This window comes from Sinocyclocheilus grahami, unplaced genomic scaffold (assembly GCF_001515645.1).
Source record: "Sinocyclocheilus grahami isolate Dianchi unplaced genomic scaffold, SAMN03320097.WGS_v1.1 scaffold16.1, whole genome shotgun sequence".
Classification (NCBI taxonomy): Eukaryota; Metazoa; Chordata; class Actinopteri; order Cypriniformes; family Cyprinidae; genus Sinocyclocheilus; species Sinocyclocheilus grahami.
In genome coordinates this window covers 520097-535956 of record NW_015505195.1, presented here as the reverse complement: position 1 = coordinate 535956, position 15860 = coordinate 520097, and the positions used below count along the sequence as shown (strand labels likewise).

Here is a 15860-nt window from a genome sequence, read left to right as displayed (position 1 = left end):
ATCGGGGGCGCAGTCCCTTTAGAAACAAATATATTCCACTGCGTCTTCAGCACCCTGCCCTGTCGGGAGTAAATGACGACTGCTTTGTTCATCCAACAACAGTCATTCTTGTCTAAATCTGCTCCGTGGTGAAACAATGGCGTACTGATGACAGCTCACTCAGGGCGGGTCTGAGGTAAGACACCAGTCCAGTCTGTGCTGAAACGCTACTGTCAATCAACTATCGTGGGAGGGGCCTGTCTGTGTGACGTCACACAGACAGGCATCTGAGATCGGCTCGATTTGAGAAAGGGGAAATTATTTAACGAGATTAATGCTGGGTAGATCTTTATCATTATAGGGTGGTTGTGTACACACACTGCCAACACACATTTCAGTTCAAAAAGCTTGTAAAAGTCACATCCGATGACCCCTTTAACAAAAAAAAAAAACATTGGGTAACAAAACTATTTTTTATTTATGCTTTTCAGCACTGAGTTAAATGTATTTATAATCAACATTTCTCTCACCTTAGAATCTCACAGAGTTTCTTACAATGCATTATGGGATTGTTTTGTAAGTGAAGGATATACTGTATGCAATGGAAACCTTAGACACCTTGATCAAGACAAGGTACCTTAAGAGGCAGCATAATTAAGACGCCTACCTTTTAGAACAGATTTTGACTCAGTGCCACGCTTATGATGCTTTAAAAATGTTCCCTCTGTTTGCTGGGTTTTGGAACAAAACTCTTGAAAGCTATTCCTCACACGAGTGTGAACAGCTCTAAAGTGATTTAAAAAACTGGCAACTTGTTACCATTGGCTATTAATGTCTCCAAATCCAAAACATAATGAGTCTACAACATATATTTAATTACGCTGTTGAGCTTTTCTTGTAATACACTTGAGTATCACACCCATAGGGATGTAGTTTGCTCCTTTCTCTGAGGATCAGACTCTTGAATTTATTTTGGGGCAACGCCAAGTCATTACAGCACCATTAGCAGAGCCTCCGTCTCTTCAGTCCCCTGAAGCTCTCATTCTAAGAGCGAGAGATGTGTGACCATATGCTTAAAATCTGCCTAAAGTGATCACAGACACTGACACTTGCATTATGTCGCAAGTGGGCCATTAGGTACACAAGAGAGCCAAGACCAGATAGATGCTATAATTGAATTTACCATGAAGGCACACACACACAGTCACGCTGTCACAAATAAAAGAGGGAAAGCACAAAGACGTATAAATCAACACAGACAAGCACATTTCCATTATATCACCAGCCTCATTCGCTCTTTCTTCATCATTAGGTTGCTGAACAGCTTTTAACATTAAGCATGTTACTGTCTTACAACAGGCATCAGTAAACAACGAAACCTTTTGTCACATGACTGCAGCATGTGCCCGCTCTAATTTCATTCCTTCATGACACTTAAAACAACAGGAATGACATTCAACACAAGGCAAGAATTAGAGTCAGCTGAAAGCATGGAAACACATACTGTCCACTGACACGTTATCATCTCTCTTCTTTGGAAATGACACCTCTGTGTAAAGCTCAGATTGTTTCACACTTTAAAGCCCTCGCCTGCATAGTGAGATGTTTCTCTTTTTAGCATGCATACTCATTTGGCATTTAGACGTTTGTTTTTAGACTTGAGGAAATAGCTGCTTTTCTGATTTCAAATTTAACATCAAATGTTACTGAAAGAGAGCTTTTTAAAACATAAACAAACAAATAATCATAACGCTATATTTTTGGCTGTTAAAAGGGTAAGTTGGCAAATTTTCAACCAGTTTTGTATTTTTGCTATGTCAGTAGTATATGTAAATGAACAATGTGTACTCTTTCTCCATGTTACATGCATCCAGATATCCTCATTTATTTGTCACCAAAAGTCTGCCAGATGACACAAAACAAATAAACCAACAAACTTTTGACAGCTCCAGAGCTCTTGTTAAAACTAGAGATCAAATTTCCGCATTTTTGTATTCCCGCCCACAGACAACTGGATCAGTAGATGGGTGGCACAAAAAAGTAAAAAGGTGCATTATGGGTGTTGAAGTTTTTAGCAAAGGTGAATTAATGCTACAGCCCATTTTCTTCACTAGAATATGGGAATAACTTTTATTGCACCTTCTGATCACACTGCAAAAAAGTGATACTCTTCTTCAGTATTTTTCTTGTTTTCCAGTGCAAATGCTTGAAGATTCTTAAATCAAGACCCATTTACATAAGCAAATTATATAAGATAAAGAGTCTTGTTTTCTGTGAAATTGATAAAAGGAAGTTATGATTAAACCAAGAACAAATTCCATACCCCATTGACAGATATTTGTTCTTCTTTTAAGCATAAACTCACTTAATTTTTATACATTTTTCAGAAAACAAGACTTACTATCTTCATTTTGCAACTCAAGTAAATGTATCTTGATTTAAGGATGTTTAGGTATTTGTATTGGAAAACAAGACAGAAATACTGAGGAAGATATTACTTTCTTTTAGCAATGCATGCAACATTTAATATGATGAATTTTTAAGGCCTTAATTTATGGAAGGGCTAATTAAGACTTTTTAAGACCCACCGAAACCCTGTAATATCTACATAATATGCATTGTGCTCCACCTGACAATGGCTGTCAAAAAACACTCTTACTTTCCCTAAAATGACTTTAAAACTCAAACACTAATGCTTTAAACCAGCAAACTCTGGATTACAAAAATAACTGGATTACAGCAAGGCTTTTACTTCTTTACAGTTAGTCACTGAGCTCTGCCTGATTTACGTAAATGCTAAGCCACACAGTCATGTCTGGACCGTCTGCTGTGGCATTAAAAAAAGGGCAAATGAAAAAAACAACAATTGTTCCAGTAGTGCGCACCTGTGACAACTATGGTCGACGGGCTTATCATCTCCTGTCACTGACTCATCTTATTTGCATCATAGAGAAGGCTTTTTTTAATCACAACATGGCACTTTGAAGTCTGTAATCAATGACATGCAAACCCAAACACCTCCTGTAGGGATTATGTGGTAGATCTCTCCTCCCTCTCCTGACAAAATCATCAACGATTGTTTATGTCTCTTCATCATTAGGAACCATCCTGACAGGGCATTAATTACAAAGAGAGCTCACAACAAAACATAAACCTCATCATCAATAAAAGTGTCTAATCACAGATTGGAATTTGGAATGCTAAAACATGTTTTTCTTAACCCTGAATTATAAAGCCCTGCCTCTGATATATTACTTTTTTCTGAGTTTGAAAACATAGTGGAACGTTCACTGTCTCTGTCCATGGTCCTGAAAGCAAGTCACTTCAATGAATTATGTAGTGCATAACACCAGGAAGTGTATTTTGAAATGTTCCATGCGTTTACAAACAGAATGCATACATTTTTACTTTTGTGTCATTACCAGGTCAATGAGTACAATCTCATGCACAAGTCTGTAAGCAGATCTTGCACATGCAAATCACTATGTTAGTGAGTCAGTGAGAAAGATCAGAGATGATTAAAAAATAAATCTATAAATTCTTAGACATGTAATATTTGTATTGAAAAAATATATTCTAATAATATATTATTATTATTACAATTATCTACAAAAATTCAATTTAATGACTAAAAACTAGTCTAGTAGTGCTGAAGGCATGTGAGTATGCAAAAAAAAAAACGTTTTAATGACTGGCAGAAATCGTATCTTTAAATTATCAATAATATTTTTAAACAACAAAAAACTGCTTTATTTTTCTTTTTCACTTATTTTTTTGCAATACTCAGACAGTTATATATTTCTGACTTTAAGCCCCACAAAAATATCGAACTGTATTCGAAGAGTCATTATTTGCATGAATTACATTTTGAATATGTATTTCTGACTAACTTATAGATCTGTCATTTTTTTATAAATGCATTTTATGAATTATAAATTTTATGAACATGCAATTCATACAAAAGAAAAAGACTTGAATACACCTGTTGTGTGATAAACATTCAAATTTTTTTAATTAATAGTCTTTTTTGTGAGTCTTTAAGTCCTATAACAAAAACTCTTGAACTCAAATTAAGGTAGAGATTTTGAGGGGACTGTAACAAATTTAACCTATAAGTTTGATTTCGAGTAAACAATTTTGAGTTTCAGATCAGCAGAAATGAACACAGGAGTTGCATATGCTTATGTAAATACGTGTTGACAACACATTTGCATGTGCTGTCAACACCGAGCGTGTGTTTTTAGGAGGCAGGGTGTGTTTTACCGTTTTGACAAAAGGATATGGCCATTCTATGATCTTTTTAGCATACTTCCTAACGATGTTGTCCTCTCCAAAGATGAAGAGCGATCTGTTGACGGTGAAGCAGTTCTGTCGGACCGGGATGGGGTTGTACAGGGCCATGGTTCGGGCTCGTTGCGCTTTGGTCTGTTTGAAGGCTGGTGAAACTCCACCTGTGGATACCGCCGGTGCATCCCGGTTCCGACTGCGCTCCGAACCCCCATCCCCGGCTCCCAGCAGACCGGGAACATCGTCTCCGAAGCGAGCCATTCTGTGTGGAGCAAAAACAGAGAAATCTAAGCCCCTTTGTAAACAGGTGCAAAAGAGGTACGTTTACTTCCACACATTGAAGTGCAAATATTCATCCAAACTGCAAGAGTTTCCCTGCTATGACAAACGACGATTTATTAAACGACCGATAAATCCTCAAATCACGCGCAACACGTAGCTTACTCCAACAGACATCCCTACAATCGCCAAAACACCAAAAGTAACATTACCTGAAAGAAAAATGGGGAATAAAACCGTTTATAATCCGAATATCCAGTCGTACATCCCATGAAGATGTTCTTTTTAGCAGGAAGAGAGCAAACTCTTTTCTGAGGAACCGTAGAAATCAGCTCCCATTTTCTGTACACCGTGGTAAAACTAAAAAGCCATCGTTTTTTAATCTCCCCGGGTCTGTTTTGAACTCCTTCGTCACTCTTCCATCTCACTTACTTAATTGAAATGTTTTAGTGTCTTTTTTAGTCTTTCCACGCGTCAGCGACAGTGTTCAACAAGCTCCATCTTCACTGTGTGCGCTGTGAGGCGCAGATGTGGTTTGTTTAAGGTTGGCACGCGCGCCTGGCCACCCCTCACCACAGCGCGAACTGCCTCTCCAGCCGACACTCAGTGCGCAAATTCATCTGAAAGCGAGACAAAAAACCTTTATAGACTTGCAAATATGATTTGAATAGGTTTCCTTTGGTTTTCTTCGACACTAGGTTACAATAGCGTCAATATTAACGTACATTTTGTCAATCAACGAGCGATTAAAAAAGGGAGTTGAAAGCATTTTCCTCTCATTTTTACATACACTTTTCATCAAAAGTTTAAACTGTTCACTACGTAAAATATCTTAAAAACGCATTCGCGTTGAGGACTTTCTTTCATGTAGTTCCTTCTCAGAAAGCACATGAAAAGTTAGCTTGAGAATTTATTTTCTTAACAAAGGCCCAGTGAACTAGGCTATTCTAGTGCAAAATAGAAAGAAAGAAAGAAAAACATCATAAAAAGCTAGGTCTCTGAAACAAGTTCCTTTCCCGCTGACGCCCTTTTACTTTTCAACCTCTCTCCTTCAATAAACACCATATTCTAATTTGTTGAGATAGTGAATTGGTGGGTTTTTGTTAAATGTGAGCCAAAATCATCACAATTAAAAGAACCAAAGACTTAAACTACTTCAGTCTGTGTGCACTGAATTTATTTAATACACAAGTTTCACAATTTGAGTTGAATTACTGAAATAAATGAGCTTTTCCACGACATTCTAATTTATTGAGATGCACCTGTAAATAAAAGTCCCGTCCTGAATGTTTCAGTGTGAAGTTTATTTACACGTCAAATAAAGAAAAGCCCAGAATGTTTGAGGAATATCCATTTCAAGCATTGTAACATCTTTTTCACTTATAACAGCACCTGTCTCTATTCTGGGAGCATCTGAGCTTGTTCAGTTGACTTTGAGCTCAGAGATAATTGGTGTTTAAAAGTCACTCTTCCGGTGCCTGTGCAAGATCTACTCACAGGCTTGTTGCTAGAGAATGTACTTGTTGGCCTGGTAACGACACAAATTGTCACAAATAGACATGACATGATCAGTGGAACAATGCTGTCAGAGTTCAGAGATATTTGTGCAGGAGTAATGCAGTGTGCATTTGTCTTTAAAGCACCCAGAACTAAGCCTTGTACTCTCCTGAAACATGGCACATCATTATTTGAATTCAATGTACTGTATATTCCAAGTTTCTGTCCTTTGTTGTCATACAAGCGTTTCTGTAAATTACCCATAGAAGAGAGTTTAACATTTAACATCTCTTTTCTCCCATATTGGGCCATCAAAATACTACTTTGTAAAAGATACAGCTGAATTTTACATTTCGTTAAAGAGGCAATAAAAACACCAATAAAGGTTATTACCACTTCCTTCCCAGTTGGGCCATTAAAAAAAGAAGACAAAGAAGAAAGAAAGAACTAATTCTAATTTGAAGAATTACAGCACCTCTACCTCACCACAGAAAAATAGAGAACTGCACAGAGAATTGAAGAAACCAAGTAATAACCTAAACTTATAGCAAATAACCGCACACAACAAATGTAAGGCGAGACAGTGAGGCATTCCATGATGTCACTTAATCTGCTTAAAATTAATGAGCAGAACAGTTTAAGGGCACGAAAGGACCCGCTAATAATAGTCAACTGTAAAAAGAGGGGAAAAATGGATGCAGCTAATAAAAATGATGATGGAAATTGCAATAGTCCAATGACCCAGTAGATCATTCCAGAATCCAGATTGAGGTTATTATTGCAAAACAGCACAAAAAGATGAATGAAAAGACATTTCTCCTCTCTCTCCCTCAAACGTGAATAGAAACAAATGATTTAGGAAGCACAGATGATGAGCAGAGGGGGGAAATGTAAAATACAGTTTGATGACTCTGATGATCTTCAATAGCCTTTAGGGTGTGCCTGTGTGGAACACTGTGATTTTTTTTTTGCCCCAATTACAGATACAGTACACTGGGTAGTGTACACTTATATCAGTTGAGATGACTAGGTGAAGTAGTACACTTAAGTAGAAGCCCTATATTGAGGTCTACTATAAATAAAACAGCAAACACACACACACTGAGCTGTCAGTGTCCATCCTCAATAGAAACAAATGATTTAGGAAGCACAGATGATGAGCAGAGGGGGGAAATGTAAAATACAGTTTGATGACTCTGATGATCTTCAATAGCCTTTAGGGTGTGCCTGTGTGGAACACTGTGATTTTTTTTTTTGCCCCAATTACAGATACAGTACACTGGGTAGTGTACACTTATATCAGTTGAGATGACTAGGTGAAGTAGTACACTTAAGTAGAAGCCCTATATTGAGGTCTACTATAAATAAAACAGCAAACACACACACACTGAGCTGTCAGTGTCCATCCTCAACGGCCAATTACTCACAGAATGCGAAAGTACAGTTGTGCTCCATGCAGGCGATGGAAAAAAAAAGAGTGTATGTGTGTGTGTGCAAGGGTGATAGAATGAGAGAAAGTGTGTCAGAGAGAGAGAAAGACAATGGTAGAAAGAAAGAAGCAGGGAGGAAGTACTGTAGCATGTGCATTCATCAGATGTCAACACCTTTTCATTATATTCTGTTGAATAAGCCTTATGGAAAGCATGGGAGTGGTCAGAGCCTGACTGTGCTGACAGAGGAACTGTTGCTCTGTTCCAAAACCTAGTCATAGTCACCATAGCTGCGTTCTCGGCTTTTCCATAGGCTTCTTAATTACATTGCCTCTTAAGATAAATATCTTAATATGATAAGCATCAAATGCATTGTTCACAGAGAGTGCAGTCCCAGAATGCATTGCACAGAGCTCAGTTAAAATAAATAAATCTATATGGCAGACATTATAAACATATTTCATTTTATATTGAAAAAAATAATATATATATATATAAAAAGTTTCATATTATGGAATTTGTTTGTGCTGTGTTTATTATGCTTACTAGAGAATCATACCATTATATGTAGGTTAGCAACATGTTCAAGTCAAACTCTACTCAAATCATTTCACATTTTCATTTAGTTTAACTTGATTTACTAAAATAAATAAAACTGAAATAAAAATTAATAAAAACTATACAGACATTTAAAAACAACAAAAACTAATAAAAATGACAAAAACAACAAAATTACTAAAACTTTAACAAAAATTAATATGAGAGCTCAAAATATAATTCAAAATAATAACGAAACTAAAATAACATCTCAATGTTACTAAAATAATACTTATATAAATAAAATCACACATATATAGCTTAAATTTATTTTTATTGTTTTATTAAATTTTTCCTTTTGACTTAAGCTCCGTAAGTTGCCAAGAGACTTCTTTTACAGCAATTGAGAGGAAAAGCAAAGAAAATGTGAATTTTGCCTCTCCCCGTGTCTTTAAAAACTCAAGAGGATATTTTGAGGAGATTCCCCCTTCTATGTAAAGCCCTTTGAGTGCCCAGAAAAGCGCTATATAAATGTAAGGCATTATTATTATAATTTTCATCATACTGTGCTTGTTTGTTACTCATTCAATATTCACTACATAGTGAAGCCTTATATATGAGTAAAATGAGTTCAGACGTAGCTGTAGACATTATAAACAACTAAACAGATTTGAGTCAGATATGACAAACAAACTGCCTGTTTGTTGCTGTTTTCCAAAGACAGGGTGATACAAAAAAATGACTGATTCCCACAGCCTTTCGTGAGCCAGTTAATTTCATAAACTCGATCAGAAAATAAATAATTTATAATATGTAATGTCTAGACTAGTAATTGTCTCTCTGTGTTTGTCTTTCTCTCTCCCTCCTCCTACTTCTGTCCAATGGGTCTGTGTTTGATCACAGAAAACACAATTAATTTGACAGTTCTATTAGTACCTCAATCCAAGGTAAATCAGCAGACCCTGGTCTCTCTGTTTAAGTTTTGTATTTTTTTCCCCAACTAATTAAAAGCTTACCAAGAGGCATGAACCTACGAGACATCTCCGCTCCCACATAATGTAGTGTCCTTGTCATCCTAATAGTGGTCTCCATGGTGACTGTACACGTTGAATTTATCATTTGTTCCTCCCGTTGTTGGCTGCACTCAACAAAAAGACACCTTTCACAGCTGTGATCTTATATGTACACCCACTGTCACATTCAGAGACACTTAGCAAATGGCAGCAATATAACAAAGAGTGAAAAATGTAAGGGGGTCTGAATACTTTCCGTACCCACTGTATGCTACAGACAATCCAAACGTCCAACCTGCAGGATTTACATGCTCATTTACAATGCAACTTTCAACTGAAATATACCACCGATGACAATATATCTAGATTGCGAATCATCCTTCCAGACCAAACACAAGTTCTTACAGGGATAGTTTACTGGTTATATCTTACAAGTATACAACACAACTTCAGTCTGCATGTTGGTAATTATTATGGGGAAAAAATCCATTATTGGTCCATAATCCATATTAACGCTTCCTCCGGTGAAAAAAGTCCACTCACTCACATCAAAATCCACCGACATAATTTTCACTGGAGAATGAAGCAATATTATGGATAGAGGAAGTGTATTTTAGCCTGAAGCGATGGTTTGAAGTTAAAAACATCTTAAAAACATCTTCCTGATGAATTTGTTTCTTACAAACATACAGCTTTTCACTTCACAAGATGTTAATTGATTGACTGGAATCGTGTGGATTATTGTGATGTGTTTATCAGCTGCTTGGACTCTCATTCTGACGGCACCCATTCACTGCAGAGGACCTGTAGTGAAGTAACACTAAATTTCTTTAAATCTGTTCCGATGAAGAAACTCATCTACATCTTGGATTTGGGGTGTATTCCTTTAAAAAGGGCAGAGTTTTCATTTCTTTTATAGTACAAATGGACAACGTGGATAGTTAATCCATTATATATTTGTCTTCAATGACAAATTGCCTTCTGTTTTTAGTGTTCAACTCAATTGGAATTTGAAATGAGAGGCTGCAAAATAAGAAACACACCTTGAGTGCCACTAACCAGAAGTTTTCTTATCATTTTTATTGCAACACCACATGTGTTTTATGGACTTAATTATCTTTCGTCTTTTTTATCAACAATACATTTCACAAATTCGCTCATTAAAGCCCCCTTGTTTCTTTCGGACATCTTAAAATGAACTTGATCAGGTATCTGTAACACGTCTTCCAAAATGTCATTTAAATTGGAGAAATACAGTTTCAGCAGGAAAAAACACACCCTGTCCTGGACAATCTAGTGACAGTGACACATTTTCTCACATCTTGTTTCATGCATAATGAGCCTGGGTAGCATTTGAAATGATCGCCTTAGAAATGACACCACAAAAGCACCAGCAACACAAAGCCCAGACGAGAGCACTTGATCACAACTCACATAGACTAAATAAAGCCCATCTATGGGATCAGTGCAGTCTCTCAACCAAGTCCTAATTCAAGCGATTTGGCTTGTGTTTTCTGTGCTCTGTTACCTAGCAACAGCCTCATCTTCTCCTCATCTTAACTGACTGGGCTGAAACCATAACTCAAGCTTATATAAATTGCATATTCAGAAAATAATCTCAGTTTTATTTTAGTGTACGACAACTGATTGTCAGTTGGAAGACAGTAGAAAAATCTGCAAAAATCTGTAAATGTGTTTGTTTTTGTGAGATATCTGAGTCTTGTTTATACCTTCCCATGCAGTGATTCAGAAATGTATAATTGCATAGGGCAACAGGAAGACTACGAACAACAACATGAAACAGGATATTAATTATTGTGCATGCTGTGATCATCACACTACATCATCCTCAAACATATAATCATTTGAAGGGCTGATTACAGCCAAAACGGCTTTTTCTTGCACTGTGAATTTACAAACACATCAGATATAAGATAAGAATAGCAAATCCAAGCTCAGAGACACCTGTTACTCTTTATAATGCGTGTTTAGTGTCAATGTCTATTAGTGTTGTAGTATACAGACACCTGGCTCTATCTAGTGGTAGCAGCTTGAAGCAACAGTGTAAAAGGAAATCCCAGTGAGAATAACAGTGTTATTTTAGTATTATTGTTTAGAATTAATTGATTCATTAATTAATGTTATTAAATTAGATTTAATCTACATATTTTCAATTTTCATTTTAGGTCATGTTTTAGTTATATATATATATATATATATATATATATATATTACACAATCTTTCAAATTAGCTTTAATTTCTTTAACTTAAACTTTATTTCAATTATTTATTTTCAACATTGCTTATTTTTTGTTTAAGTGTAAGTTTTCCATCTAATATTTATATTTAATTTTATTTCAGCGTTATTTTCTTTTTTTTTTTGAACAGTTTTGGTTTAAGGTAACAATAACAACACTGGAGAGTAACTGCTGTATGGGATATTTCAGATTTTATTTATTCATTATTTATTGAAACTTTTACACTTTTGACCGCATTCATCCTAACTGACTGTCATTGAATGAAAAAGAGCAATTTGTAAATTCAACAACATTTCTTGTTCCATGAAAAAAAAATAATAATAATCAAATGGGTGAGAAATAAAATGACTGAACATTGGAGAGTCATGTGTAGTACATATCACAGTATATGACACTGATCATTCAGTAACATAGTACATATCAAAGTATCATTCTAGTACCATCTGGCATCCTCACTGTACCATGGTATATCCACAGTATGTTTTTGCAAGGATAATGTTTCTAATAAGATTTTTTAAAATGTCTCATTTCCAAAACAGAGACTCCTGAATCCTGGATTTCAGTCTAAAACCAGTAGCATCTCCTCTAGCCTGTCTAGAAAGCAAAATAAGTAATTAAATTAATGGATGATGCAAGACTAGTAAATTTTAAAGAAACTTAGCATCAGAGAGCCATGAATGAATGAGGATTATTTATAACTGCTGGCTGCATACAAACAGGACTGTATATAAAACCTTATGTTGAAAAATTAAACAGCTGGCAAAAATCTGCAAGTCTAACAAGCTCTAACAAGTGCATCAGACTTCCTGATCAATGCCATAGCACAGTTTTCCTATTTTTTAAATTAAATAATCCATCTCTATAAAGTACATTTTGCTGCTCTGAATATTAAAATGAAGTCAAATTAATGTTATTACTCATACTGGCATTTGGAGAGGAGATCAGAGCAGCATTGTAAATTACACTTCCTGTACAGTGGCCATTCAAAAGCTTCCCTCAGGAGACAGTCCTGGCAGCGTTTGCCGGAGGTTTATAATCCATATGGCAGGGGAGGATGGATGGCATGCCTGGCCCTCACCCCGCTGGCACAGACAAGGGCGTCAGAGATTCAGAGTAGGGACAGATGGGGCTGAGGATGAGGTGAAGGAAGATGGTAGTGTTGTGTATGTGAGATGTTAGTATTTGTCTGTGTGGTGTGATGTGTTGGTTTGAGCAGGGTTCAGTTACGGTCAGTATCTGAAAGTGAAGCATCACTCCATGTGATCAAAGAGAGATTTTTGATTGTGATAATGTAATTGACATTGCATGCAAAAAGTGCATGCAAATGTGTAAACAATCAATGTTAAAGGTCACAAATGTCCAATCACTGATACAGTTTCAGGCATCTAAAATCTATTTCTGCTATTTATTTATTTATTTTGGTCTAATTTCCCAAAGGAGAATTAACTAAGTGTACTCTTGACTTATGGAAAATCTTTAACCAAGGGATTTATTCACTCTATAGACTTTCATCAGGTTAAACACCACATTGAATTTAACACATGAAAATGAGGCTTTGAGAAACTTGCAGTCTTTACAATGGCACATACTGTACAAATCAGTATGTTGTTTAAAAACAGTCCAATCCACCGAATGCACTGTACGTCTGTCCCTTACAGACTCATTTTCATTCCTGTCAAAAATTAAATATGGGGCTTCCCTGACTAAGGTCTACTGATAATAGGGCACAGCAGTGCTGCCCAATTTTTCAGCAGCCTTGGTTCTGAAAGCATTTTTTACATTTATTTTCTTCACAGGGATTTAAAAAAAAACTTCAATAAAGAGTTATCAGCTGTATCAAAATATTTTGTTTTTTGACATGATTTAATATTTGAAATAATATTTACATACACACACACACAGTATGTATATATATATATATATTTGAGTTTTAATATATATATATATATATATATATATATATATATATATATATATATATATAATGAAACAAAGAAAGATGATTCAATTTATGTAATGCACCAATAGAACAATTCATTAAACAGCAATATTAATGAAACGATGAGACGACCTAGCACCAACTGTTGCATCAGGGTTTTGCATTGGATTGCTTCACTGAAATTATTTGGAAACCAGACACTATTATTAAAAAAATAATAATTCACAATTCACCAGAAAATCTGTAGCAAATATATTGTGAGTATAGTGACACTATATCACCCTAAATACAAACTTTTAACATGTGAAGCAAAAACATACATACAAAAATATATGAAAATCTTTTTTTTTTCCTTGCTGAAGTTACATGGCATTTATGCATCAAATGACTGATTTTAAGAAATGCATCTAAAAGATTTCAAATCATATACGTCTTGGGGGTCCTTCCCCAAAAAAAGCAACTGCCTTTGAGATGAATGATAATGCTAATGGATAGTTTTCTCCTGATATTGTAGAACTCCTCTGTGAACTAAAAAAAACAAAAAATAACAACAACAACTGACACTTACAAAAAAATGTGATTGTTAATGCAGTATCATTATGCACCACAAGGGGGAGATGATGAGATTGTATAATGCTGGAAGCAGGTGTGAGACGCTTCCATGAAATGCCCCTATTAGCTGTCTCCATCTATCAGCCCGTTCTCCAAACAAACATTACTTATCATCACACATGAGCTATGACTGTGGCCTCCCAATAGAGGTATGGAGCTGGCAAAATGATGAAGCATCTAAAGAGAACGAGCAACCACACACACATACAATCTTTCACCAGCCAAACACAATTCTCAGACTATCCCAGGTGCACAACAGGTAGGTCAAACACATTAATTAAGACCTAATTTGTAATGATGACTCAAGGAACAGCACTGCATCTATTTGTCATAATCACATATAAGACCAAAATGGGGTTAATGCCATTATATCCCAAAACAGACTTTCACCGGTATGCCGCGGGTTTCCAAACACGTTGTCATCTTTGATATTTAAATGCGACCTGAACATGTATGTGAGTGATTCCACAGCAAAGGAAAGATCTGACATTCACCCGGCCTGCTGTTTTCTCATCACTTTTATGTTTTGAGCATGGAGCGATGCTCTTGAAAGCTCCCACCCCCACTATACTCACCTCCCTCTACAATTGCTCCATGCTTGTCTTTGTACTTTGTCTCAAGCTGCAAAGAACCAAAGGGCCCTTGAAGACTAGATTCTCAACAGATTTGTCTTAAGGACGCAGATTTTACATTGGTTTTACAGAAGTTTTACATGTTTAATGTACAAATGTAAACAAAAATTACTTAAAATTAAACACTGAAAAAAAAGACCATCCAAAATGTAGTTGAGAATTTTTTCTTTATCGTAACGGTGCCATCAGAATGAAAGTCCAAACAGCCGATAAAAACATCACAATAATTCACAGTAAAGTCCATAATATTGCTTTCTCCAGTGAAAAAGTCGATTGAGGGGAGAAATATGCACAGATCAAGCACAGTTTACAAGCAAAAACAGTTCTAAACAAATATGTCTGTGGATTTTGATGTGAGAAGACAGGACAATGGTTTATAGTTAAAATGTCTCAATGATGGATTTGTTTCTTACAAACGCAGCATTTCACTCCACAAGATGTTAAAGGGGTCATATGATGTTGCTAAAAAGAACAGTATTTGGTGTAATGAAATGTGTTTAAGCAGTTTAAGGTTCAAAAACACATTATTTTCCACATATTGTACATTATTGTTTTTCCTCTATGCCCCGGCTTTCTGAAACTCGTTGATTTTTACAAAGCTCATCGGTCTGAATAGCGAGGTGTGCTCTGATTGGCCAGCTATCCAGTGCGTTGTGATTGGCCGAATACCTCAAGCATTTGATGGAAATATTACGCCCCTTACCATATTGTGATGATGCCCTGTCCGACCGGAGCAACGAGACAATAACATTAAAACCCATTATAAACGAGGCATTTGTTGCATCCAGTGGGGACATAATTACGGATTATAATGACGTATACTGTCTTTTTACGCGTTGCGTTGCATCGCGCCGTGTAAACATAAAACCATGTCTGCATTTGTGATCTGAGAAATGACAAACAACAAGCCCTACTCTACACTGCCCAAAAAACTCGCGTTTGAATCGTCAGTGGCAAATTCTTTAAATATAAAAAACGTACTTACAGTCTGTGAGTCAGAACAGCCGGCATTGTAGTCTACTCTACCAGGATCAGGAAACAGTCCTCCATAAAATGTGCTGCACACATCTGAATATTTGGGTTAAACTGTTCTGGAACAGTATTGTAAATACAACTTAACCACTGAGTCTTGGTCTAGTCTTGTCCTCTTTTGGAAGGCCAAACAAAGTAGTTTCACTTTCACAATGAAACAGCGTCACACACCGTGGCCTAGAGTGAGCTGCGGCCTAGAGTTTGTGGAGGCCGGCTCGAGTAAGCAGAGGCGAGCGGGCTTGAGAACGGCGCAGCCAGCGGATTCGACGAAGGAGTGTAAGGCGGGCTTGCGGCAACCACATGTGACGACCCCGGGCTGGACTCCGCTTCATCCATGGTGAAAGCCGATCCGGCGATCCACAGC

The 15860-nt window shown here is 36.4% G+C and overlaps 1 protein-coding gene across 1 annotated transcript in view; it reads right to left on the bottom strand.

Moving 5' to 3' along the window:
- LOC107549680 (voltage-dependent R-type calcium channel subunit alpha-1E-like) overlaps window positions 1-15860 on the bottom strand; it is a 161860-nt gene that overhangs the window by 110759 nt on the left and 35241 nt on the right. Inside the window, exon 4 of the mRNA XM_016230858.1 lies at window positions 4262-4528. Coding sequence (XP_016086344.1) covers window positions 4262-4528 — 267 coding nt within the window. The remainder of the gene's footprint in view (window positions 1-4261; window positions 4529-15860) is intronic.